General features: G+C 37.8%; 1 protein-coding gene across 1 annotated transcript in view; it reads left to right on the forward strand.

Annotated features, from left to right (window-relative positions):
- Window positions 1-3,999: 3,999 nt before the first annotated feature.
- LOC118280977 (titin) overlaps window positions 4,000-27,610 on the forward strand; it is a 33,595-nt gene continuing 9,984 nt past the window's right edge. Inside the window, exons 1-13 of the mRNA XM_050700655.1 lie at window positions 4,000-4,111; window positions 9,010-12,550; window positions 13,309-14,034; window positions 14,600-14,723; window positions 15,134-15,224; window positions 16,768-17,026; window positions 18,902-18,967; window positions 22,209-22,371; window positions 22,826-23,026; window positions 24,057-24,187; window positions 24,835-24,889; window positions 25,532-25,755; window positions 26,439-26,662. Of these exons, the coding sequence (XP_050556612.1) occupies window positions 4,044-4,111; window positions 9,010-12,550; window positions 13,309-14,034; window positions 14,600-14,723; window positions 15,134-15,224; window positions 16,768-17,026; window positions 18,902-18,967; window positions 22,209-22,371; window positions 22,826-23,026; window positions 24,057-24,187; window positions 24,835-24,889; window positions 25,532-25,755; window positions 26,439-26,662 (5,873 nt within the window). The 5' untranslated portion in view covers window positions 4,000-4,043. The remainder of the gene's footprint in view (window positions 4,112-9,009; window positions 12,551-13,308; window positions 14,035-14,599; window positions 14,724-15,133; window positions 15,225-16,767; window positions 17,027-18,901; window positions 18,968-22,208; window positions 22,372-22,825; window positions 23,027-24,056; window positions 24,188-24,834; window positions 24,890-25,531; window positions 25,756-26,438; window positions 26,663-27,610) is intronic.

The following is a 27,610-nucleotide window of genomic DNA, read 5'->3' on the forward strand; positions in this document are numbered from 1 at the left end:
TGTTATTTAGAAATTATAAGTCCAGGTTTCCTTACGATGTTTTCCTTCGCCGTTTGTCAGTGGTGTCTAAATAATCTTAGAAAGTACATATATCTCGGTAGTCACATTGGCCTGCTTCCCAGGTTTCGAAGCCTCATGCATGAGAAGCGGTTATTGATAAAATCAAGTATAACCCACACGATACAACTCTTTGTGTTATCCACAAATTGTTGTTTCGGGTCTGTGGGTCATGTGTATATGAACTTGTATGTTTGTAAACGCATATGAAAAAATGGTAGTGTGGGACAACGTTTAAAAAAATATAAAAAAGATTAACCATGTTCAATTAATTAAAACCACGGTTTTCTCACGTACATTAATGGAGAAAAGCTCTACTAGTTTCGAGTCACAAAGGAGCTCTTCAAACGACTGTGCTGCTCAAGAATGTTGTGATTCGAAACTAATAGAGGTTTTCTTAATTAATGTACGTGAGTATCCCGTGATTTTTAGTTAATTTTGTATGTCTCACGAAAGTTATTATAAAAATACTAGCGGACCCGACAGACGTTGTCCTGTCTACACGTCTTTAATTTAAAATTTCCAAATATAACAACTACTAATAAATTAAAAATTAATTAAAAATACATTGTCCAGCGGACAAAATTGTGAATTTAAACCATTCTCAGATCCCCTTGAAAAATGTCATCAAAATCGGTCCAGTCGTTTAAGAGAAGTTCAGTGACATACACACTTACAGAAGAATTATGTATATAAAGATAACCATCTTTTTAGCTGAGTTGCTAGTTGCGATTGTCAGCTGTTTAGTTAAATTTTTACTACTTTTAGCTCATTAAAAACCGAGTGTAATTATTTATTTATTTATTAAAGCTTACCAACTAAGATACATGCAGACAATATTAAAAATATGGGAAACAACTCTTTGTGTATGCTCTTGAATTAAAGGTAGAGTCAACATTATTTTTAAACCGTTCAAGAAAAAAGTACAATTACTTTGACTTTGACTACAGTTCCTATCTTTCTCAATAGATGGCGTTGGACGTGCGTTTATCTCGCGACGTGGACGAGCCCTGGGGTTTCCGGATCTTCGGCGGAGCTGACGAGGAGATGCCTTTGACGATACAACAGGTAATTTCAATTAATATTTTTGTAACTAGCTTCCACCCGCGACTCAGTCCGCGCGGATGTCGGTCTTCGCGTGGAAGTTTTATTTCTCCATTTTGAGTAACAAATACGGCTAGGCCAATAATAATTAAAGACATCCCTCTATTGAGCTACTGCTGTTGAGCTCGCGTTCTGTAGTATAAAATTGATAAAAAGGATTTTTTTTAGGATAAAAAGTATCCTATTTTATGTCCAGTATAATAAGGTATAATTATACCAAGTTTCATCGATATCGAACCGTTAGTTTTCACGTGATGTCTGAACATACACACAGACAGACAAAAACATTTTTAATCACATATTTTGGTTTGGTATCGATACAGTAACATGCTATTTATTCTTTCAATATTTTCAATGTACAGAATTGACCCTTCTACAGATTTATTATAAGTATAGATAACTATAGACAAGACATACTAAATTAACTAAAAATCACGGTTTACTCACGTACATTAATGGAGAAAAGCTCTACTAGTTTCGAGTCACAGAGGGACTCTTCATGAGCAGCGTGCGCTGATGCGGCATCGTCGCGCAGCCTAGTAGAAACTAGTAGAGCTTTTCTTCACTAATAACACCTGAGTACAGTGATACAGAAGCTCCGGCTCGAAAAGCAGGAGTAGGAACGGAGTGGTTTTTGGTCAGTAAGAGTCTGACACTCCCTCTCGCCTCGTTTAAGGCAGGAAAAGTCATTGAATGTGTTCCCCCTTAAAAAACCCTTAATACATTAATTTAATTCATCCAATATCAGCACGGTGCATTTCCAGACTTCGTGCTACTACCGAGAAATTTTCGAAAATCCGAAAAAAAAACCCAGCATCTCTTTGCCCGACCTGGCAATCGAACTCGAGACCCATTGTCCGGCAATCGCACTTCGGACCACTCGACCAACAAGGGAATGATCATTTCTTTCTATAAGAGTGTGTTTATAATATTTTCAACACGAACGAAGCCATTAACAACAGCTAGTATAAAAGCAAACACATAAAAGTATTTACACTCAACACATTACATGTCCTTACACATTACATACGACTGCTTCAGTGGTTGCAAGTGTGACTGCCGGGCGAGGGGTCTCGGGTTCGATTCCCGGGTCGGGCAATGAATTGCTAGGTTGATTTCGGATTTTCGAAAATTTCTCAGTATTATGTGCTTTTAAAATCTGATTTATATTTTATTATTGTATGCCTCAACGGCGGGATATAGCTGAACTAATTTTAATTATTTAACTACCTATGGTCCACAAAAAAGCTGTCTTGATTTGATTTACCTATCCATAAAAGTGGGTTCATAATATTTTCAACACGAATTAACAAAAGCTTGTATAAAAGCAAACATAAAAGTATTTACACCCAACACATTACATGTCACTCTGAGATTGACATTGGTTGCAAATAATTCAACGCCTGCCAATTGTTGATCGTTTGGCTGGGTGCCACATGCCCTTGTCCCGTTTCGAAACAATCATTAGAAGTGATCTAATAGGTACTGGTATTGATTTGTGATTAGATTGATGTATATGTAGATGCTGTGTGATTGATATATACAGTATGGAGATCACTTATCTATATATTAATACGTGATGCAAAAACTTTGGACCCCTTTTTACGAAAATTGCGCGGACGTAGGAGCATAAAATTTGGTACACACACAACTCACACAACTTTACGCCTTTTGTCCCCGAAGGGGTAGACAGAGGTGCATATTAATGCACGTAATGCCGCTATACAGTGTACAGTCACCATTTGTGTTATAAGTCCCCTGGAGAAGAGGTGAGCCTATTGCCATATACCATTACTACTACTGAGAAATTTTCGACAAACCGAAACAAGCCCAGTTATACTATGCTCGACCCAGGAATCAAACCCGAGACCCCTTTCCGTCAGTCGCATTTGCAACCCACTCGATCAATGAGGCATTCATATGACTTAAATGAAACTACAAGTAGTACTCGTCCACAGAAGCCTAATACAACTAAATATTTTAACGAAAAGTGAAACAAAAATCAAGTATGAAATTCTGTGTGAACAGCTCCATGTTCTTTGACCACAGAAGAGCTGTAATGTTGTAGGTTGTCTAGGAATGTTACGGACATGCGGCGCGGCTGTTATAATGCCGTATTTGTAAAGAGTGTTCGAATTAGCTCAAAGACCTGCTGGCACCTACTGGGCCTATTTATCATACTTTTTTTTAAAAAAAAAACGTTGCCCCACTCTAGGATTTTCTCCTGTGTCGTGTGGGTGCATTTACAAACATACAAGTTCACATACACATGACACCCAGACCCGAAACAACAATTTGTGGATCACACAAAGAGTTGCTCCGTGCGGGAATCGAACTCGCTACCCGTTGCGCGGCAGCCAGTTGCCCAGCCACCGCACCAACCGTGCAGTGCAGGTTGAACCCCCTCCCCCTAAAAATTATGGCTATTTTAATATTTTTTTTACTTTATGTGATATCAAAGATTGTATGCGTCGTAGAAACAAAAAAAAAAAACGACAAACGGTAGCTAATAACCTTGGCTAACTAATTCATTACTTTTTTCACCACACGTTTGATAAAGTTTTGGTGAGAAAAAAAAAACATATCTTAATTATTTTTACCGAAAAAATCACTAGTAGTACAAACCCCCATTTTTTTTTGTCGATAAAATTAGATGTAGTACTCAGCCTTAGCGGGTTAAGTCCCACCCCTATGACATTGTATATGCACTTGCAGTCAGCCTATGCTAATGCTAACCTAGCTTTACTCCGAAAAGCAATGAAAGTCATAATATAGACATCTGTTCTACCATATTACAGATAGAACCTGACTCCCCGGCGAAGCGAGCTGGTTTGCTGAATGGCGACACGATCCTGACGCTGAACGGAGAAGAAGCCATCGACATGTCGCTGACGACTGCCAGCCGAAGAGTCGAGGAGTCAGGGCATAGCCTCACTGTGGGAGTGCTGCGGTGAGTGGGCATCTATACTAATATTATAAAGCTGAAGAGTTTGTTTGTTTATTTGTTTGAACGCACTAATCTCCAGAACTACTGGCTCGATATGAATAATTCCTTTTGTGTTGAATAGTGCATTTATCGAGGAAGGCTATAGGCTATAAAACATCACGCTATGACCAATAGGAGCCCAGCAGAGCGGGTGAAACCGCGCGGAAGTAGCTAGTTAGTTCATAAGAGAGAGAAAGAGTCGATAAAAATTAATAAGTAAAGATAGACAAGTGTGGGAGAGCCATGCTTCGGCACGAATGGGCCGACTCGACCGGTGTGATACCACGGCCGAGCTGTACACCGACGTGTAACAACCACAGCGTTGTTTGAGTAGGATTACTGGAGGCCCAAATACATCTCTTGCAATCATCCCAATCCCCGATTCCTCAACAACCCTTAAATTCCTAACCCCCAAAAGTTCGGCAACGCACTTGTAACGCCTCTGGTGTTTCAAGTGTCCATCAGGTGATCCGTCAGCTCGTTTACCGGCTTATACCATATAGCTACTTCCGTGACGCTTTTTACCTGCCTATCAATAGATCGAGGTTATATAACCTTCCTCGATAAATGGACTATCAAACGTAAAAATAATTATTCAAATTGGACAAGTAGTTCCTGGTCAAACAAACAAATAGAATCAAATAAATTCTTCAGCTTTAAGTATATAACAGTATAAGAAATAAATTACATGCGATTCATAAGACAACAGGTGAAAAGTGGGTGTACATTGTAGGTATATTTGCATGTCAATCAAACACCACTGGCAATTGGGAAGGCGTGACGATACGACATACATACATAACTTCACGCCTCTCTCCAAATGGGGATAGACAGAGACAATAGACCGCCAATTGCTACGACGATACGACGCTGTATTTATTTCTAGGTACGATATGTGATAAACAATGCTAAAGAGACCTAGATACCTAACTATTTACTATTTATAGAACATGTCTATTACGAAAACTAAATGCTAAAAAAGTCGCCAAGTCACTTGCTTTTCCACCAGAGATGTGCTATGCTACGTTGCTGTGGATGCGTTTGGCTTCCACCAATCATATTCATTGGTACACATTGCTTAGCACTGGTGGAAACAGACTGCTAAACTATGTTTTTTATATAGAAAGACGCGTGATATGTATATGTATGGTTTCCCTACTATCGATACATCGCATATTCGAGCTGCGCATCTTCCTCACACAGCTACATAGCTTAGTATCAGTAGAAACATTAAAGAAAGTTTTGTTGTCATCAATGTTATATTCTTTTTCTATCACTTTGACTGAATATTAGTGTTACATTGTTCTCACATAATTGAACTAACGAAACAATGTAACCAAGTATTGTATTGTGAATCTGATTGAAAAAGAGTAACCTATGGAGTTTCTTGCTCGTTCTTCTCCATAGGAATCTACACTTTGGAACAAGCAAATAGAGCAACTAGAGGACTGCCCGACAGACAGACGTTATTAATTTTATTATATTTGCTTTGACGTTCAAAAGTGCCTTCCTGGTCTATTTGAAATAAATATATAATTGTAGGGACTTTGTAAGTATGAAAGATTTGATGTATCAGCAGTATTGTGTTTGACTTACTACGAGACTTGACGCATCTCTACCGTGCTTCCGACATGTCGCTTGCCAAATCTAATTAAGCATCTATTGACAGCCATTACGATATTTAAAATGAATGTCAATTAAAAATAGATACAATGTCCTTTTTAATGTATCTTCAAATATATACGAGTTGCAAACCTTTATTTGGTTTTTGTTTTTCAAATTGCGTGAGTGTGTGAATCTGTGCATCCGAATCGATACGACCGATAGATTTATTTTTTATATTATATTGTATTTATTTTAAAGGACTTGGTCCTATTTTTTTTGTAGTAGAGTTTCTTTTTAAAACAATGAAGTTCTATTTAGTTTATAAAAATCAGTAAGTTTGGCTTTTGCCTTTTTTTATTTACATATATTTTTATACACATAACATCATAAATGATAAATTATATTTATATTTCCAAATAGGTTACAATGTAACTTTTTTATGAGGCCGACATTTCCTATCCGATTACTCTGAGAAGAAATTCTCAAATAAACTCATCAATCACATCAACAGCCTATAAGTGGCCACTGCTGACCAAAGGCCTCTTCTCACATAGAGAAGGTTTGAGCATTAATCACCACGCTTGCTCAATGCGGGTTGGCGATTTCAAACATATAATTGGAAATTATAATAACCCCAGGTTTCCTCACGATGTTTTCCTTCACCGTTTGTCAGTGGTGTCTAAATAGTCTTAGAAAGTACATATAACTCGGAAAATGTCACATTGGTACTTGCCGTTGGTAGGTTTCGAATCCGCACTCTCATACATGAGAAGCGGGCGTCTTAAACCTCCGGGCCACCACTAAGGCTTTTTATACACATTGGCGTATTTTTAGTTACTCATAAGTTTATATTAATTACCCTTTTTTTGGGGTATGCTGGTAAACGAGCAGACTACCTAGCGGGTTTACCGGGGCTCCGGCTTAAAAAGCAGGAGTAGGAACGGGGTGGTGTTTAATCAATAAGAGTCTGACACTTCCTCTCGCCTCGGCCAGTGCAAGAAAAGACATTGGATGATTTTCCCTCTTCAAAAAAAGCAGTGATGAAGATTGTATCCACGGATACAATATTATCCTATTAGTGTTTTGAGTGTCCATTGGCGGCGGCGATTGCTTACCATCAAGTGTCATCAGTACATAGGTAGTATAAAACAAAGTCACTTTCTCTGTCCCTATGTCCCTTTGTATGCTTAAATCTTTAAAACTACGCAACGGGTTTTGATGCGGTTTTTTTAATAGATAGTGATTCAAGAGGTAGGTTTATATGTATAATACATGCATGCATAATATATCACCATTGCACCCATGCGAAGCTGGGACGGGTCGCTAGTACAAAATCATTTTAACCTACAATGGCAGTAGGCCCTTTTAACTAGTCATCTATCGAGACAGTTTATCTAGCCAATTTACAAGTTATTTTTAAACTCTACATTAAGAATGCATTGCATAATATTTCTAGATTAGTATCTGATTACGCGTTGACTATTTCAGTAACATACAGACATATTTGATACTGTTTTTTTTTATAAAACGTTCGTGTGTGGGCTATAATATTTTAAGTGACCGTGACAAATATTTGGCTATTATATAGGTATATTTAAGTGATTGTGGTGAATCAAAAGAGGTAACTGGAAGTCCAATCACCCCCTTCTTAATCTTCCCAATCCCCGATTCCCCAAAAACACCAAACCTAAAATTCTAACCTAAATTCCTAACCTCTAAAAGGCCGGCAATGTAACGTAACGCCTCTGATGTTTCAAGTGTCCATGGGCGGCGGCGATTGCTTACCATCAGGTGATATGTTTGCTCGTTTACCGGCTTATATTATAAAACAATTGAACTAGTTTTTTTAGAATAAGTACCGTATTGAACAAAAATTGTACAATTTTGCTTAAATATTAAACAATAAAACTTCATACCTAATGTGTTTGATTCCAAACAGAAATTGCAATTTCGGCTCCTTACTCCATACTCAGAGTCATTTAATTGTTACTTAACCCAGTCCTTAGCAATTGTTTTGTTAACAAAATCGTTATTAAGAAATAGTTTTTATAGAAATTGCAATTTCTGTTAGGAATCTAACACATTTTATAATTTTATTGTTAAACATTTACGCAAAATAAAAAAATAAAGTAATTCAATTTTTTTACGTTATAAGCCGGTAAACCATCCGACAGATCACCTGATGGTAAGCAATCGCTGCCGCCAATGGACACTTAAAACACCAGAGGCGTTACGTTGCGTTGCTGGCCTTTGGGGGCTAGGAATTAAGTACCGTATTGTTTGGGAATCGGGGATTAGGAAGATTGGGAAAGGGGATAATCGGGCCTCCGGTAACCTCACTCACACAATTGTATTATTTCGTATAGTTACAGCAATTAAAAGATTTTAGTTTAAAACATGAGTGGAGAGTGTGCTAGTGATGTGACTTTATTATCTATAGTTATATCACGATACTACAGATACAATAATGCAGTTGAAAATGTTAGTTAATAAGTATTTATTACTAGCATTTGCCAGCGGATTTGCCTGCGTTCCTAAAGTCAAAGTCTAAGTCAAAATCAAAGCATTTATTTCAATTAATCCTTAATTAGGCCCGAGGCTCCGATCCCGTGGGTTCAAAAGTAGCCTATTGCTCGAATACTGAAAAGCTACTCAATTTTAAGACGCTCTCAAATGTAGTTCTGTCCCTATTATTTACATATTTAAGTACAACTTAAAATTGAGTAGCGTTTGAGTTTTCGGGCGTATGTGTTATTCCAGACCATAATCTACCCCTGTTCCAAATTTTATTTCAATCCCTTCAGCCGTTTTGATGTGATTGAGTAACAAACATACACACAAACTCACGACTTTTTCTTATTTTATAATTTTGACTGCGCGGTTGGCGCGGTGGTTGGGCAACAGGCGTACAACGTGTAGTGGGTTCCGTTTCCACAAGGAGAAACTCTTTGTGTGATCCACAAATTGTTGTCTGAGTACGTCATTGTATGTGAAATTATAATTATGTTTGTAAACGCATCTACGACGCAAGAGAATATCCTAGTGTGGAACAACGTTATTTAAAACCTCAAAATTTTATTAAAAAGGCGGTAGGATATGGCCTGAAATAATATGTAGGCTAGCTTTTTATCACAATGGAATGTAAATGTAAACAAAGCTGCTAGTAAAAGCTAAAGCCAATGCCACATAATTAAATAAAATCCACCCCAACCAAATTTCTAGCAATCTTAACAAAACTTACCTCTCTCTTGTTACAGCGGCCTGTACGATCCGGTCTTAGACGACTCGGAGCCGTTATACTACGAACCGGAAGATTTAGGCCTACAATCGGAACCGACTGAGGTAGTCTTCCAAATCCAGAACTTTGTAGAACCATCCGACATAGGCAGCCATGACTTGGACCCAAGATCCGAATTGGAATCCCGTTCCCTAACCTCCTCTCCCTTCGTAACCCCCACAAAACCTTACAGACCGTTTTCTACTGAACCTTTACCTGAAATACCCCCTTTGGAAGACCCTATTATCCTCAATCCTGATTACAGAGATACTTTTGGGCGAACCCCTTGTGATAATGATCCTGAATACCTGTTGAACTCATTTGGTAATGTCTTAGGTGAGAGCAGGTATAAGTTGCCGATATCTGATCAATATGACCCTGATGGTACAAGGTTTAAGCAGAATACTGAGGTCGTGGAAAAGCTACTGAAGTATGAGAAACATGTCAAGAGTTTGAGCAAAGATTTGGAAGTCGTTGATGTGACTAAAGAAACTAGGGTTTGTGAGGCTGGTGTTAATGTTTTGAAGGAAACTAAAGCTGTTGTCGTCAACGGGAGTGCTTTTGAAGATGTTAGAAGGAAAAGTGTTAGGATTGAAGAGGGAATTTCGGAGGGTAAGGTTAGAATTGAGTCTAAAACTGTGGAAAAGAAAGAGATGAGTAGAGAAGAAATTGAGGAGGAGTCTTTAAGAGAAGAGTTAAAGTATATAGAGAAGATGAAGCAAGAGATTGATGTTCAGAAGATAGAGGAAACTGCTATGCAAGTTGTGGATGATAGTATTGAGAGAGCGGTATCAGTTGCTGAGGAAATTAAAAAAGAAATCGATGTAGAGCTGTTATCTTCTGAGAAATCTGAACAAGTCACTTCTGAAACGGAGAAAAAAGACATTTCAAAATATGAAATGACTGAACAATCTTCTGAAGTAGTCGACAAGACTGAAACATCTGAATACGCTGAGAGGAAGATGAGCAAAGAAGAACGTATTGTTAACGAAGAAGAGAACAGCAGGAAGATGTCTAGAAAAGACTTTAAAGAAACAGAATCTTCTGAAACCATATCTACAGAAGACAGTAAGATGGATGTGCACAGAAAATCTGTAATATCAGAAGAATACCAACAAGAGTACATAGAAGAGCCGAGAAGAAAAGAGTCTTCTGTCCAAGAGTCTTCTGAGAGTAAGGCCAAATTTAAGAAAATAGCTAAGACAGTTGCTTCTGGTGTGAAATCCGAGAAGAATACTGCAGAACAGAGGGCTTATACCATAGGTTTGCAAACTATTCCTAATATCAGAGGAACCGTGCATTCTTCTTACCATTACAATCTTCTTCTGCAAACGTTCTTTATCCATCTAACCGATGTGATGGTAGCTTTATCCAGATTCCTCTTATCACAGCCAATTTTCAACCAATTAGACCAATCGTATACTGAGAAACGTAGCTACGAAAGCGCGGGTGTTCAAAAGACTTCTCAAGTACAGAAGACCGAAGAAGCGAGAGTAGTTCAAAAAACCCAGGATAGAAGGCAACTGGTGACTCCAGTACCGGTTGTGGAAAAGAAAGAAGTGAAATCTGTGACGCAGAAGTTTGAAAAAGATGTGAAGATGGAGTCGCAAGAGAAGAAAGTTGAGAAGAGAGAGATTATTAAACCTGTGCCTGTGAAAGAAGTAAAACAAGAAGTTAAAGTAGAGAAAAAAGAAGTAAAACAAGAAGAGAAGATTGAAAAGGTTGCTACAGGAGTAGAAATGGCTCAGCGTTCTGAAAAGAAACTCACACAGGAGATGACACAAAAGATGGACGCAGTAATCTCTGAATTCCAAACCATCGCCGTTGAAGAAGATAAAAAAGAAATGTTCCAGAAGAGCAGAAGATCAAGAAGCAGGAGCCAAATCGAAGAAGAAGTTATGAAAGAAAGCGATCCTCTAGAATGGCTATCAAAAGTAGACAGTAAGAGAACATCTCAAGAAAGAACAGAGATATCTAAAAAGGAATTCTCGTCTACTGAAGCAAAGAAGAGCGTAATCGAGACAAAAGAAGAAAGAACATCAAGAAGGTCAAAGTCTCCTAGACAGACGTACATTGCTATTGTTGAATCTCATGTATATACTAACAAAGACGCCATATTTGAAGAACACGTAACAGATTTCTCAGAAACTTCATCAGTACAAAGCGCTGAAGAAGTAAACACAGCTATAGAAGCTATTGAGACTATCAGCACTGAGAATGTAGCGATAGAAAGCGCTTTAAGAGAATTAGAAACAGCTAAAGTTGTAGAAGAGACGCGTGAACTAGCCACCGTGACCGCTAAAAGCGCTGCAACGGTACAAAAGATTGAAGAAGTAGTACATGATACTAAGGAATTTGTTCATGAAGAATTTGAGCGTAAATCTGCTGTACAGAAGACTGATGTGCAAGAAGTAATAGTTCAAGAAATAAAAGAGATTATAGAACCAGTAGTAGAAATAAAAGAACGAGTAGAAACAGTTGAAAAAGCGTCTGTAGATATAAACGAATCACTATCAGTAGCACAATCAACTGAAGTTAGTGTGATGGAAACTAAATCAGAGTTTGTTGCCGCTGAAGTGAAAAAAGAAGAAGTTAAGATTGAAGAAGTGACATTCAATGAGAAAGTGGTTGAAATAGAGCCAGAAATACACGAACCAAAGCCAGTGGAAACTGTGGAAATAACTGAAACAGTCAAACTGAAGCCTAATAAAGAAAAAACAGAGCATGACGAATATGCTGCGCTTAAAATCGTCAAAATAGTTCCCGTGGACAGTGTGTTATCGCCAGAAATTATTGAAGTTGAAGATATTTCTGAACTAATAGCTAGATCTACTGTTAGCACTGTAGGCGTAGGTGATGCCGTATCTGTAGATGCTACTAAAGAAATTTCTGAATCATCTTCAATCAGCACTCATATAGGCAAAAGTGAGAAGAAAGAATCTTTAGTAGACATATCAGAAATTAAAGAAAAATCTATAAGCAAATCTGCTTTAAAAGAAGAGAAAACATCAACACAGGAGATCTCACAAGAAGCCTCATTCACAGCCAAATCTGTTGACAGAAAACTTTCTTTAAAAACTGATCTGCAAAAACAACTATCATCCTCTTCACTATCAAGCCCTCCAAGTACTATCGACACTCCAACGCCCTCTACCGTCCCCCCAACTCCTTTAACAGACGAATACGTTTTTAAACTCTCCCTTCCTCTTCCTAAAAGCAGAAGTGCAACTCCTGTCCCCAGAGATTGCACTCCAGAAGATGAGGATCCACATATTGTAAAAAAGAACTTGGTTCCTCACATAGAAACTACAATAGAACAAGTAGTTTACGATCAACCTTTACCTACTCCTATTGAAGAACCAAAATCTCCCGTTTTTACCAAACCAGTTTTGAATGGGGGTGGTAAAGTATACCCGGTTTATTCGAAACCTGGTTTGAAAGGCGGTTCAGGGAGGATAAGGTTCCCTGTGTATAGGAAGCCAGGATTATACGGTGGCGGTGATAATCCAGATTTTTCCAAGGTATGTTGGAATGAGCTGGTCATTATTTTTTGTGGCATTTTCATTGTTAGTATTGTGATTGTATACTACGCCATTTAGTATTGGTTTTAAGGGCTTTTACACCAGAGATGTGCTATGCTACATTGCTGTGGATGCGTTTGGCTTCTACCAATCATATTCATTGGTACAATTAGCTTAGCATTGGTGAAAACGGACTCGGCTAAGCTATGTTTTTTATATGGAAAGATGCGTGCTATGGATGGCTTCCCTACTATCGATACATCGCATACTCGAGCTGCGTATCTGCCTCGCACAGCTAATTTGCGGCGGCGCATCTTCATAGCACATCCTACTCGCATACGTGCGCAGACACGGCAACGTCGCGCAGCTTACTCAGTCTGCTAGTTATTATTGATATTTTCGAAAATCTAAATAATTTTCTAATATGTTATGTATTACCTATCAGCTTGACGCAGAGATCTTCATCCTCAACGCTTTGTAATTTATATAACAGTCGATATCATGTTGTTTTGTTTATTTTTTACTCAACACACTCATGCGAGCGTCCTATGATTCATTTACCATATATAATATTTTTAATCTGTGTTAGATGTTAATTATAAATGTTTTTTTTTTCAGCTATTATTATGTTGTACGTATGAATTAATATTGAAAAACCATAATGATAATATTTTATATTTTATTGATTATATTAAAATGATTTTTATATATTATTATTTAACTACCACTAAATACTAATATCACCAACACCTTTACAGGAAGAAATAAGAGAGATCGAGCGCAAATCCTCTCTTCTAGCATCAGCGATAGACGAAACAATCAAAAGCATAGAAGAATACAAAGAAGAAGTAGGAATAGAGACGAAAAAAGAAGTAAAAAAGGAGGTCAACATTCAAGAACATAAAGAAGAGAAGATTACAAAGAGCTACCAAGAATCTTATACATCAGAAGAGATTATAAAAAATGGTTTTAATGAAATTGATACTAAGATAGAAGAAATGATTGAGCAATGTAATACTATGTCTATAGACACTAAAGCAGATTCAAGCAATCATGAAAACGAGGGAATTGTCACAGAAATAGATGAAACGAGAACAAGAAGAATCAGTATTGAGATCGAACCTCAAAATCAAGAAAATAATAAAGACCAAAGTATCAAAGTCGACATAGTCGAAATTGAAACTCATATACAAGACAATAAAGGCCAAAATGGCATAGCAGACACTGGTGTTATTGAACCATCTTCTGTAATTGTAAAGGAGAGGGAAACTACAACTGTTGATGCTATAAAAGAAGATATAACTCCTGTAGTAGAGAAAACAGAGATAAGAGAAGAATTTAAGCCAGAATTTGCAGCAGTAGAAGTAAAAACAGAGTCTCAAGAGTTGGTAGAAGAAAAGTTTGATCCCTTAACAAGAGTACGACCAGTGGTATTTGATCCTGAAAATATTCAAAGACGCGGGCAAGACTTCATTCCTATTCAGGTAAATTTAAGCTTAAGAATAGGAATGATGACGGGGTATGAAAATTAATAATCTATTTAGTCCGTCAGTTAGGTAATGGAAAAATATTAGACACGTATTTTTTTATATTGTCATATAAGATAACGATATTTAGATAAAACGAATCAAAGTTTAGGAGTGGGAGCAAATACGTCATTTCTACATATAAAATGTACCTAGAAGTGACGTCACGCGATATTTAAAATCAATATATCTTCGAAAGTATTTGTTTCCCTAAGAAAATAATAAATACGTGTCTAATGTTTTAAAATATATACAAGACGGACATTTAAATAAAAATTAGTCATCTACCCATCTATTTTTAGTGTGTAAATAATGTAATAATACGATTAAAATTTTTTTTTTTTTTGATATCTGGTATTTCTTTAAGAATTGGTACAAGAGTTCTTCTTTTTCATCATCAGTCGCTCAGCAATCCATGGCTGGACTATGAGCCTCCTCTACATAAGAGAGTTTGCAATAATCTCCGCAGGCAGGCGGGTTGGAGATCGCAGTGTAAAAGGTTGAAGTTCACTTTTCTGTATAGGAACCTATGGGTATTTCGGAGCCACGACAGTCCCCCTACATTAATGAGAGTGGTGAGCTAATGGGTACTATTCAAGGCATAGTGGATGGTTTGGAAGAGCCCGTCATGGATCCAGAACTAGCCAGTAAGTTTAACTTGTATTTTTGTATTATAATAATATTGAAGTGTGGGTTCGCCATGCTTCGGCACTGCTGGGCAGGCTCGACTGGAGTGATATCACGGCCTCACAGAAAACCGATGTGAAACAACGCTACACCTTCCCAATCTTTCTATTCACCGATTTCCCTACAACCCTTAAATTCCTAACTCACCAAAGGCCGGCAATGCACTTATTACCGGAGCTGCGGACTACCTAGCGGGTTTACCGGGGCTCCGGCTTGAAAACCAGGAGTAGGAACGGCATGGTTTTTAATCAGTAAAAGTCTGACACTCCCTGTCGCCTTGCCCAAGGCGGGAGAAGAAATTGGATGATTTTCACCCCTTAAAAAAGGCACACAGAAGAATATATTCTAATCTTCTATATTTCATTTACAGAGGAACTCGGCAAACCAGGAATCTCAGAAGAGAAGATAGCCACACTCATATCTGGGGAAGCGGAGATGCTTAGAGAGGCACACGTTATGGGGTGAGTAGAATTCTATTACATTACTAGTTTCATTTATAAATAGATCGACTTCAAGCATTGGCATTATCATTGGACATTTTTAAATGGCGGTTTGTGAAGGACATACATAGGCGTAGCCAGGTGTGTGGGGGTTCAAACCCCCCAAGACATTACAGAGCGTTATTTTTCTAGTTAGCATAATACATCCCCTGTTTGGCAATGGTCCCTATGACTACCTATGAATCTGTTTTTTACATAAATTGTTTTTTTTTTCTCATGAATGAAAGAAGTTTTGTTCGTTTTACTTTCTTGAACCCCTCCCGACACCTGGCTACGCCTATGGAAGGATAACTTACCATATCGACGGACGAGAGGCTAATGATGATCTAAGAGATATTTTTTTTGGGAAATTGAGATATACATATATACCATCATTCAATGTTGGAAAATTCGGCGATACCGAATATGCATATATGTATACGTATGGGGAAACCTCCTATGACTTATTAGCAAGCTGAAGTGGCAATGTGTGCCCTACTCATAGCGCGGGCAACCGATGGCCGCCTGGTCGCAGGGAGCCGCTGGACGCAGGTCGCTTCCTACCAGCCTATCTAGAAGTCATTGGGGGAGGCCTATGTTTAGCAGTGGACGTCTTATGGCTGATATGATGATGATGATGATTATGTTAAGTAGATTTTTAGCTTGTTGTATAGTGAAAAAGTTAATAGCAAAATGAGTGTTGAAGTTGCAGTAGTAAGCTAATTATTTCATGAATATATTTATTTAAATATCATTACAATCTTCACGGCACGTTTTCAACCATTTTTGTAAATTATCACACATCACCAAATGGCTCATACATTCAAAGTTTTCATTATACATACATACATAGTACTCATCACTGTTCATTCTTTTATTCAACGTCTCGTACTTCTATCAGACATCTTCACATTACAGCCTCTCTTAATCTTTCAAATCATTTTTCAGTCTATCTACCTTCTTAATTCTTCTTCATTCCACTAGGGATCCACCATGATTTTGCCATATACTGTGCACAAATCCAAACTCCGTGCTACCACTGTGAAATTTTCGAAAAAAGTCCAGTATTACTTTGTCCGACCCGGGAATCAAACCCGAGACCCCTTATCCAGCAGTCGCACTTGTGACCACTCGACTGAGTAGGCAGTCGATCGAAACAATCTGTCAAAGTCAAAGTCAAAATAATTTATTTCAAATAGACTAGGAAGGCATTTTTGAACGTTAAAGCAAATATAATAATATAAACAACGTCAGTCTGTTGGTCAGTCCTCTAGTTGTGCTATTTGCTCGTTCCAAAGTATAGATACCTATGGAAAAGAACGAGCAAGAAACTGCATAGGTTACTCTTTTCATCGAAACTGCTTGAAATTTGAACAATCTGAGTTATTTTCCATCTTCTCATATTTTCTCTATCACCCATCCATCCAAATCTTCTTCAACCACCACCCTCCCACCCACCAAACCACACAACGAAAAACCAACTCTAATAAGTAACACAATACGTCGCAAAATTGGTTGAAAACAGGCTCTCTCGAGTGCTTTCCTCTCACATGCACCGTGCGGACGACGACAGCGTCGATTTCCAGAAAATCAAACCGATGATCAACTCTTTGAAAGACTCAGAAGTATTAAAAGCACTAAATGAAGAACTAGAGAGAAAGAGACAGGAGGAGAAAAAAAAAGAAGAGAAAAAATGGACGACTTTCCTGCAGAAGCCGAAGCGGCCCGTGCCTAAGGCGAAGTTTGGGTATCCAGGGTGGACTGAGGACACGCAAATTGTTGCGGTAAGTTTTAGAGCATATGGTTGCTTTTTGTTTGTATTTGTGTTTGGTGAAAGTATGAATTTTGTTGTCGAAAAACATTGTTCGTTGGTAGTAGGTAGGTCTTACCTAACGGGTTCGCCGCTCTACCAGAACCAGACTCACGCTTACGGCGCATCGCATTCTAAAAATGTCGGTAGTAGGTAGGTACCTATTAGGTCTGCAAACAGCGATCAAGGGTAGCTCGCCGCTCTGCCAGAACCAGACCCATGCATACGGCGCATCGCATTCTAAAGGAGCCATCAGACTACCACAGATGGGGCCCAGTAGGGCTGATGTCTGATCCGGAGCTGCGGACTATCGAGCAGGCTACCGGGGCTCCGGCTCGAAGAGCAGCAGTAGGAACTGGGGTGGTTTCTAGTCAGCAAGAGTCCCAGACACTCCCTCTGTAAGCCCGAGGCGGGAGAAGTCATTGGATGATTCGTCAGACTCTTACTGACTAAAAACCACCCCGTTCCTACTCCTGCTTTTCGAGCCATAGCCCCGGTAAACTCGCTAGGCAGTCTGCAGCTTCAGGTTGGCATCAGCCCTACTAGACCCCATCTGTGTTGGTCTGATGGCTCTTTGAGGCGCACGCGGAACGCGACGCGCCGTACACACGGGTTTGGTTCTGGTCGGGCGGCAACTTTATAGAGAAGATCAAGCAAGAAACTCCATAGATTTACCATACTAACGTTACAAACTTAAACCTTGTTCCATCAACCATAAATCTAATGAAGAAATAAATAAAATACCCCCTATTTCAACATATATCTTGCCACCTGTCAACACTTCAATAAATAACTCAATACTGAAGCCAAACATTAAGTAATCAATGTCTATTTCCAATCACTTCCCTGTTTTTAAAACACTTCCTATATATTGATAATGAATTTAATTATTTTTGGCTCCTATTCAATGGTATAACTTGCAATACCTACTCTACATTTGTGTCCTAAAAATCAGTTCTGTTCCGACTTTTGTCGGGTTCGCACGCGTCGCGAGTTTAAATAGTGAGTTGTTCCGTTATTTTCTTAGTTTAACGATTTATCGTTATGTGTATATTGCTTATCGTTGTAGCTATAATAGTGGTTGCTATATTTATTATATGGGTACAATTTGTTTTCTTTTAATTTTTTTATCGTGTTTTTAGAGTAGTATTGTGTCGTTTTTTGTGAGTTTTTCTTTTTCTAGTGTTTTGTTTGTCAATTTGATAGTGGAAATAAATATAAATATATCACAATTTATCACTTAAAGTACAAATGATTAATGATTTTATAGAAATAGTTTTAAAGCTTAATACAGTGAGAAATAATTAAACTGTGAAAATAAATAATAGTTATTAAACTATAACCAAAACATTAAAAGAAAGAAAATGACTAACTTGAGAATTATTTAATGAATTTAGAAATACATAAATAATTAAGGTATTAAAAAAGAAATGATTCGATGTTCCTATAATAGGAAATGCATTTTGATTAGATATTTTTTTGCAAATTATCTCTACAAATTAAAACAGATTTGATGAACTGTTTGAACTTTTTTTTAAATGGGGTCAAATCATCCAATGACTTCTCTCGCTTTGGGTGAGGTGAGAGGGAGTGTCAGACTTTTACTGACGAAAAACTAACCTGTTCCTACTCCTGTTTTCGGAGTCCCGGTATCCTATTACGTTGTCCGCAGCTCGGGAAAGTGTTTGATCTTTAGAAGTAGTATTTAAATATCTTTACTGATACTGATAATGGTTTTTCACTTCTGTCTATCACATCGGGGATAAAAAGGCGTAACGTTGTACGTTGTTATATAATAACGTTGTTTTAAAGACGATTATGAATTTTATATTGTTTTATATTGTTTCAGGAACCGTATAAAGTGAAAATAGTGAAACAAGCTAAGCCTAAAGTAGCGCCCGATTATAAGCCAGAGGTATAAATTAATAGTTATAATAACCAATACATAATGTGTTCTAAAAGTATCTGCCATTTAATTTCTGCCAAAGGCTTTAATGGGAGGTAGTGTTGCGTTTGAAGATTACAATAGTGAAGAAATTTCGTACCCCGGACCAGTTAATTCAATTTGAGAACATAAAGAAGTTAAATAAACATTGTGTCTACTCTGCATAAAGTGGTTCACAAATACGCACGATGTGTCGCTTTGTCAATGAAAACAATTGATAGCAATAGCGACAGAGACAGTGAAAAAGATAGCTCTTTCATAACATACTTATACATTGATTATATGTATGAAAAAAATTACTCATAATCAATAATTTATATTCACTATTGTATTTTCAAACACAACACTACCTCCCATTAAAGCCGTGGCAGATACTTTTAGAACACCTTATATATCTTGACCTCTCTGAAGTTTATAACAAACATGTCTCTATCTCTTTTCAACGCATTAGTTCTTGCTTATTGCCATCTCACTTAGCCAGTACAAATACCTAATTTCAGAAAGGTTTAGATATAGTGGTGTGAAGTTATAATAATGCTGCTATAATAAGTATCGTGAGACATACTAAATTAACTAAAAAATCACGGTTTACTCGCATACATTAATGGAGAAAAGCTCTACTAGTTTCGAGTCACAGAGGGACTCTTCATCATAAGGAGCGTGCGCAGACGCGGCGATGTCGCGCACTAGTAGAGCTTTTTTTATGGGACACGCTGGTAATCGAGCAGACGTATCACCTGATAGTAAGCAATCGCCGCCGCCCATGGAAACTTGAAACACCAGAGGTGTTATAAGTGCGTTGCTGACCTTTGGAGGGTTAGGTAAATTTAAGGGTTGTTTGGGAATCGGGGATTGGCAAGATTGGAAAGGGGATAATTGGGCCTCCGGTAACCTAACTCACACAACGAAACACAACGCAAGCGTTGTTTCACGTCGGTTTTCTGTGAGGCCGTGGTATCACTACGTGGTCTATTCGTGCCGAATGTACGTGAGTAAACCGTGATTTTTATTAAATAATAATTAGACATGTAGTTATTTAATCAGATTTAATTATTTAACCAATAATTATTAAATTATTCGTTGTCAATAATTTTATTTGAATTGTTTATAATATAAATATAATATAAATTCCCTTAATGCTTTTAAATACTTACTTAAAAATCTTTACACCTTAGATTTCACTAATAATTAATTGTCAATTTACAATATTTATTATTATTTGTTTCTAGAATTTATATTTCTTTAACTATTAATGACTTACCAATGTGAACCTTTTTAATTAATTTTAGTTTTTAATTTACCAATAACATGTATGTTTTGGATGGGACTGTTTTAAAATGATTAATTAATTAATTAATAATTTAGTTTGAATGATAAATAAATGAATATTAATTAATTCGGTCATTTATTTTCTTTGTAATTATGTCCTTATGAAGGAAAACTTTTTTAAATGATTGCATGTTCCGAAGAAGTTTTTGTAATATAAAAACATTTTTATATAAGGTGTTCTAAAAGTATCTGCCACGGCTTTAATAGGAGGTAGTGTTGTGTTTGAAGATTACAATAGTGAAGAAATTTCGTACCCTGGACCAGTTAATTCAATTTGAGAACATAAAGAAGTTAAATAAACATTGATTCTACTCTGCATAAAGTGGTTCACAAATACGCACGATGCGTCGCTTCGTCAATGAAAGCAATTATTTTCATTAATGAAGCGACAGAGACAGTGAAAGAGATAGCTCTACCATAATAAACTCAAACGTAGATTATTTTTGTATGAAAAAGAAAGTTACTCATAATCAATAATTGATATTTACTACTGTAATCTTCAAATACAACACTACCTCCCATTAAAGCCGTGGCAGATACTTTTAGAACACGTTATATATCATTGATATGTTCAACTTGTGGATGTCCTTTTCTCTATACATTTTTCTCGTTAATTTATTTTTTATTCTAAGTAGAAGCAATAATCAATGTTCATTCATCGTTTCAAGTTTGATGTATATGTATTCATTTATTTGTCATCAATGTTAAATCTTATAAATATATCTACAACTTTAGACAAATGCCAATCGGTGTCATGATTTCATTTATACTGTTGACAATTTGATCATCGTTACGCTAGTAGGTAAGCGTCCACAGGCCCGCATCGTACGCATCGCACGCAACAGATTTTAGTTTGCCTTGTATAGAAACTCATACAACTGCGTCCACTGATCCGCATCGTACGGACCGCATCATCGGCAATGCCTACATGCGATGCGTACTGATGATGTCATACGGAATGCCGATGCAAAAATCCGAGTGAAAGTGACATCGGTAATCCGATTGCTCTAATACTCGCGTCGGCAATCCAAACGCTGCCGATACAGTGGACGCAGTCTGAAAAATTAATCCGTTTGATGCGATCCGTCCGATGTGTGCGATGCGTACGATGCGGGCCTGTGAACGCTTACCTCATATTATCGCGTATCGCCTTATTTTTCCGTGATATTTAATGTCAATCGTTACAATGATATACAAAATGAATAGCGAAATGCATTTGTCTGTCCAAATACATTTAATTTTGTTTGTCCAAGTAATTAGGTACTGTTTATATAACCATATACCATATCTTCCGATTTATTTCGTTGCGGGATCCAAGACAGTCATTCATGTCCCTGGGACTTCAGTGTTCCGGTGTTTGCATGGTTGTATCTACTGTAGATCCTGGTGCACAGGGAGTTACAGTGGTTTTGGAAAGCTGTGACGGGCTTATCCCAATTAAAAAAACTAATTAGAAAAGATTTAATTTAAAACATTTTTCTTCTATAGATGTCGTTGATGTTGATTTTATCATCCAAGTTGTCTTTGAATGTGATTGTTACAATCAGGGGACCTACTCTAATTCAACGAACGAACGAAAAAACTTCGCAGATTGCATACTACAATTCTATTTATTGCGAACTTTCGTGAACAAAAATGAACGAATGAAATGAAGAAAAATAAATAGGTTTTGATATGAAATTAAAAATAAAACGTTATTTCAAGTAATTGTATTAGTAAATCAATAAAACCTACGGCCGAAGATTAAACGAAACTTCGGATTCGAGAACCGGAGTAGGCCCCCTGATATATATGTTTATCCAAATGTCCTATATATCAATGTGACTGCAATTCTCCACCCACATATTGTAAATACCATCATCACTTCAACTCTTCTCCTCAGGACTTTGAAACTGGTCCTCTACCCTGGGAGGAACGCGCTGCGACTGAGTCCTCCCTACCTCCTGTAGAGCCGGAGGAACCTATCCTCATTCCGGAGGTACCGGAGTTCTTGGAGGCTGTTGACCCTTTGAAGGAGAGTGAGGTTCCTGATCTTGAGGAGACAGGTGCGTTACCAGATTGTCATATCTCTTTGAAGGGGCACCTACTTATAACAATCGGCATAAAATGTATCTATGCGCTTGTTGCGTTTCGCTTCAAGCTTCCTTGTGCGAACTGTTAAGGAGTGGAATTCTTTGCCGGAGTCTGTGTTTCCTGATGGGTATAACCTGGGTGTCTTCAAAGCCCGAGTGAATAGGTTGCTTATGGGCAGACGTGCTCCATCGTAGGCTGCATCATCACTTACCACCAGGCGAGATAGCAGCCAAACGTCGACCCATCGCCTATCAATCTATAGTACCAATCACAGAACAGAGAAATACCATAGAAATCGCATACCTCTTGTAGTAGTATCAGAAGTAAGCGTGCCTAAACCACGCTCAAACTACTATTTTACTTAAACTATATTTATATCTATGTGGTAAAACAATCATCAATCTAACTTAATTTAAAATTCAACAGGCATACCCTTACCACCGCCAAAAGAACCAACACCCCCACCTGCCATAGAGGAAAAGCAACCAGAACCCGAACCGATACCAGAAGTACCAGAAGAAGAACCAGAAGTCGTCCCAGAAGCGAAAGAACAGAGAGAAGAGACGAGAGAAGACATGGAGAATAGAATGGCGCAACAGTTAGTGAAAAGCGTACAGGGGATGGTTGGTAAGTAAACAAAAAGAAAGAAAAAAATAAAAACAGTTTATTTAAAAACATAAATAATTAATATGAAAAAAAAAAAGTATAAACGGCGCAAAAAGGCCAATTACTCAGCTAAAATGCAGTGACCCGAGCGCGATAGCTCGAGTCGCGGCACTGATTTTCAGCACTTGCACCACAAAAGTCACCAAAATGTAATTATCCCACCACTGAAAATGACTATGGACCTCCTACACTTTAGGGAACAGAGAGTAAAGTTCCCTGAGAAAGAGAGGATCCTCCGACTCATGAGCAGCGTGCGCGTCTATTCGCTATGTTTATTCATATGTCCGATGGAGAATGTATTAATTTTATTAGCACGCGTTCGTAAAGTTCTAAAATACCTACTTAGTTACTAGTCTTCTGATAACATGGGATTGGGCGCCTCGCTGCTAACAGCTGATCCTGTAGAAATCACTTTTTAATATATTAGCCGATCGGCAAACTTCGTATCGCCTCAAATATTTTGTTCTCACCTTTAAACCTGCCTTACACAAATAATTCAAGACCAAAATTTGCCAAATCGGTCCAGCCTTTCTCGAGTTCGTGAGACTGACAAACAGCATTTGATTTATATTTAGCGCCCCCGCCCCAGCTTCGCATGGGTGCAATGGTGATATATTATGCATGCATTATACATATAAACCTTCCTCTTGAATCACACCAGTAGTTTTAAAGATTTAATCATACAAAGGGACATAGGGACAAAAAAAGCGACTTTGTTTTATACTATGTAGTGAAGCTGATGAGTTAGTTTGTTTGTTTATTTGAGAGCGATAAGCTAGCTTTCCTATCAAGCTTCCTATCTTTTTCTTTTGCCATTTTCATTATAAATTAATTATATTTGTTAAATTATCATCCATCCGATTGCAACAGTGCCGAAATATCGGAAACTCATAGAAATAGAAAAACATGGTAAATATCCCGTTTCAAGTTCCAATTCTAGTGTTAGTGACCATGTCAGTTTAAAAACTTATATTTACAATTTTTCCTTTAGATCCAAACGCCAGCTTGGACCAGCAGCTGGCCCAGATGCGAGCCCAGCTGGCAGCGCTCGCCCAGCTTCCCGAAGTGATTCAACAGTCTTTGGAAATGGTTTCCAAACAGCTTACCAAGATTTCCCACCAGGTCAGTATCTAATTATGAATTTCTAGCTTTTTTATGGTATAAGCCGGTAAACGAGCAGACAGATCACCTGATGGTAAGCAATCGCCGCCGCCCATAGACACTTGAAACACCAGAGGCGATACAAGTGCGTTGCCGGCCTTTTGGGTGTTAGGAATTTAGGGTTTTGCCGCCCATGGACACTTGAAACACCAGAGGCGATACAAGTGCGTTGCCGGCCTTTTGGGGGTTAGGAATTTAGGGGTATTTGGGGAATCGGGGATTGGAAAGGTGTGTAAATGGAACTCCTGTAACCTCACTCACACAACGCAAGCGTTGTTTCACGTCGGTTTTCGGTGAGGCCGTGGTATCACTCCGGTCGATGCAGCCCATTCGTGACAAAAACAGGGCCCTCCCACTTTTAAAAATTCAACTGAAACAGTTTTATTTTTTGCTTGATATTTACTGCATAGCTGGGATCGGAGCCTGCATCTTTCATTTACGATTACTTAACGAATGATGCAGTGTATAATATTTATCTATTTAATTAAAACTTTACTGCAAAAAACACTGTGAAATTGGCGGACTTAATGCCATGGGCATTCTCTGACAGTCAACCATTGGGTGGTGCAGAACGATGAAGTGCAGTAATAACTCCTCTCTCGTTACAGGAAGTCCATATGGAGGTTTCGCAAACAGAGCAACAGAGCTACGAGCAAGTTGAAGGTATGCGTTATTTGCACTGTCAATTTAATACATTGCTATCTATCCCGACCAATTTGTAAATCTGTGTCAATAATTTTAAATCAATGAGATTTTTGGAAAACACAAAGAAGCAACCGTAAGATTACTCTTTGCAAAATGCAGTGGCGTAGTGTGTCTTGGCAACAATTTGTTTGCGGGTCCCATTATTATTTTTATTTTTTCTGTTTTCGATGACTTTTCACGTCCTGTTTCTCAAGCATCTTACCGATGCTGTAACAGCGAGCCCATGTTTGGGGGCCCTTATGATGACGTTAATTATCCTAAAGTTGCTACCAACTTTTGCACGCATGCTTTACGCGAAAAAAGGAACGAATTAGTTATTTGGACATTTGTGACTTCTAAAATGAAGTAATAATTGGTAAATTGACAATGAATACTTAAATAAATACTTAAATTTTTATCTTTTGCTTATGCACGTTGGGATCCGTATTTATAATTGATACGGCAGATATGGCGCTAGCTATGGCACTGAAAATGCAATATAAGAATTGAACCCAAGGACTCTATTGAAGCCTTACCGTTTTAATACACTTTTTAACCACTTGTTCGAGAAAATACAGAAACCATATGATATTTTTACTAACCCTAAAATATTTCCAACAGCTACCCAAAACCACGAAATGCAAACCATTCAAGAAGTGAACGAGAACAGCGTAGAAGTACAGAACGAAGAAGAGAAGAAAGAACAAGAAGTAGTAGAGAAGATGACAATAGAAGAAGTAGTCAATCAGGAGAATGAACAGAGAATTCAACAAGAACAGCAGAACAACGCGAGAATGACTCCTGTTATGACAGAAGAGGAGATTAGGAATGAAAAACAGAGAAAGGTAGGTGTCGAACATTGTTTCTTTTTTGGATCATAAAATGTATAATTTGTAATGGAATTTTAGGTGATTCTTGATCTTAAAGTAATTACCGCCAGCCGATAATGCTAATAACCGATCTTTTAGTGCTTTTCCACCAGAAATGTGCTATTGCTTCCACTAAATATATTCATTGGTACACATAGCTTAGCAGTAGTAAAAACGGACTGAGAAAAGCTATGTTTTTTTCTATGGAAAGACTCGTGCTATGGTTCTGTGCTATGGATGGCTTTCCTACTATCGATACATCGAATACTCGAGCTGCGCATCTTCCTCGCGCAGCTGGAAAGTCACATTGTTTCACAGCTTAGCTATTACATCTTCGTAGCATAGCAACATAGCACATCTCTGGTGGAAAAGCATCCTTAATCCGAAATGAGCTCTGGACTGAGAGCTTTGCATCCAGAGGATTTAAAGACTGTTGTCTCTGATTAAGTCTTCGACTGCCAATAGAAAACTGTTGAAGGCAAATCCTCCGCTAACGTCGGTCACCGGTGATACCCGTGGCGTTCAATAAAGTCACAAGTTTGTTTTTTAAACTTCTTTTAAGGTGGAATTTCGTTCTTTTATCTCCATTTTACACCTTCATCAAGTATCTATTATTACTCTTCTTATCTTTAAACCCTCCAATCGACAAATAAATATAGGAACAAGCAAGGATAGAACACGAGTCTCGTCTGGTGAAACAGCATCCTACGCCGCGGGCATCGAAGCCGAAACGAGTCTTCGGACCCCCGGACCCAGACCAGATGCTTGCCGTCGTCCTCCCTGGAGGTAGACGATGGAGAAACACCCAAGATGTATACGATGAACAGAAGATTAAAGAGATGTTTGAAGCGCAGTCTGAAGTCATCAAAGGCAATGCTATTGGGTATTACAATGATTATATTAGTTTATGTTTTTGATGGTGATGTGTTTTTTAAGGTTATGTCTATTCTGTCATTATTGATTGTTTTTTAGATTATGTCTATTCTGTCATTATTGATTGTTTCTTTTTTTAATTATAACTATCAATGAGACATAATAAGTTGAGTAAAAATCACGGTTTACTCTCGTATGTTAATGGAGGAATGCTCTACTAGTTTCGAGTCACAGAGGGACTTTTCATTATGAGCAGCGTGCGCAGATACGGCGACGTCGCGCAGACTAATGTAGTATGCTGTGCCGGCTGTATCAGCAGGTTGCTCGTGATGAAAAGGTCTTCTGTGACTCGAAACTAGTAGAGCTTTTCTCCATTAACATACCAGTGAGTAAACGGTGATTTTTAGTTAGATTTTAGTTGTTCGAGCCATTGTGTAGTGGTCATGTTAATTGTAAATTTTTTGAGTATGGAAGGTAAAGAGTTTAATTTGGTATCTTATAATCAAATAAAGTTTTATTCCAATTAAATCATATTAAGAAATAATGTTTTAGAACAATCATTAGTCGCCACAATTAAATAATCTAAAAAATAATGCTATTTTTAGAACAAAATATCAGTCTATTGTGGCGCCATCTATGTTCCTTGTTTTTTAACGGGAACTTTTTTGACATATAAATTGTTCTCGTATTAAAACACAGATTTTTTATTTTTACTTTATCATACTCTATGCCGTTCATATTTAAACATATTAATTATGTCATTTTGTACGCAAAAGATCTCAGGTTCGACTCCTGAGATCTTAGTACGAGTTTGCTTTACGGTCAACGAGATTGAAACGAAAGCACGTTCGGCGCTCTGATTGGTTGATTCATTTCAACCGGCCAATCAGAGAACCGAACGCGCTATCGTTTCGTTTTCATTAAAAGTAAGAAAATTATGTAATATCGGGCTGTCAGA

The sequence above is a fragment of the Spodoptera frugiperda genome, chromosome 19 (assembly GCF_023101765.2).
Source record: "Spodoptera frugiperda isolate SF20-4 chromosome 19, AGI-APGP_CSIRO_Sfru_2.0, whole genome shotgun sequence".
Taxonomy (NCBI): Eukaryota; Metazoa; Arthropoda; class Insecta; order Lepidoptera; family Noctuidae; genus Spodoptera; species Spodoptera frugiperda.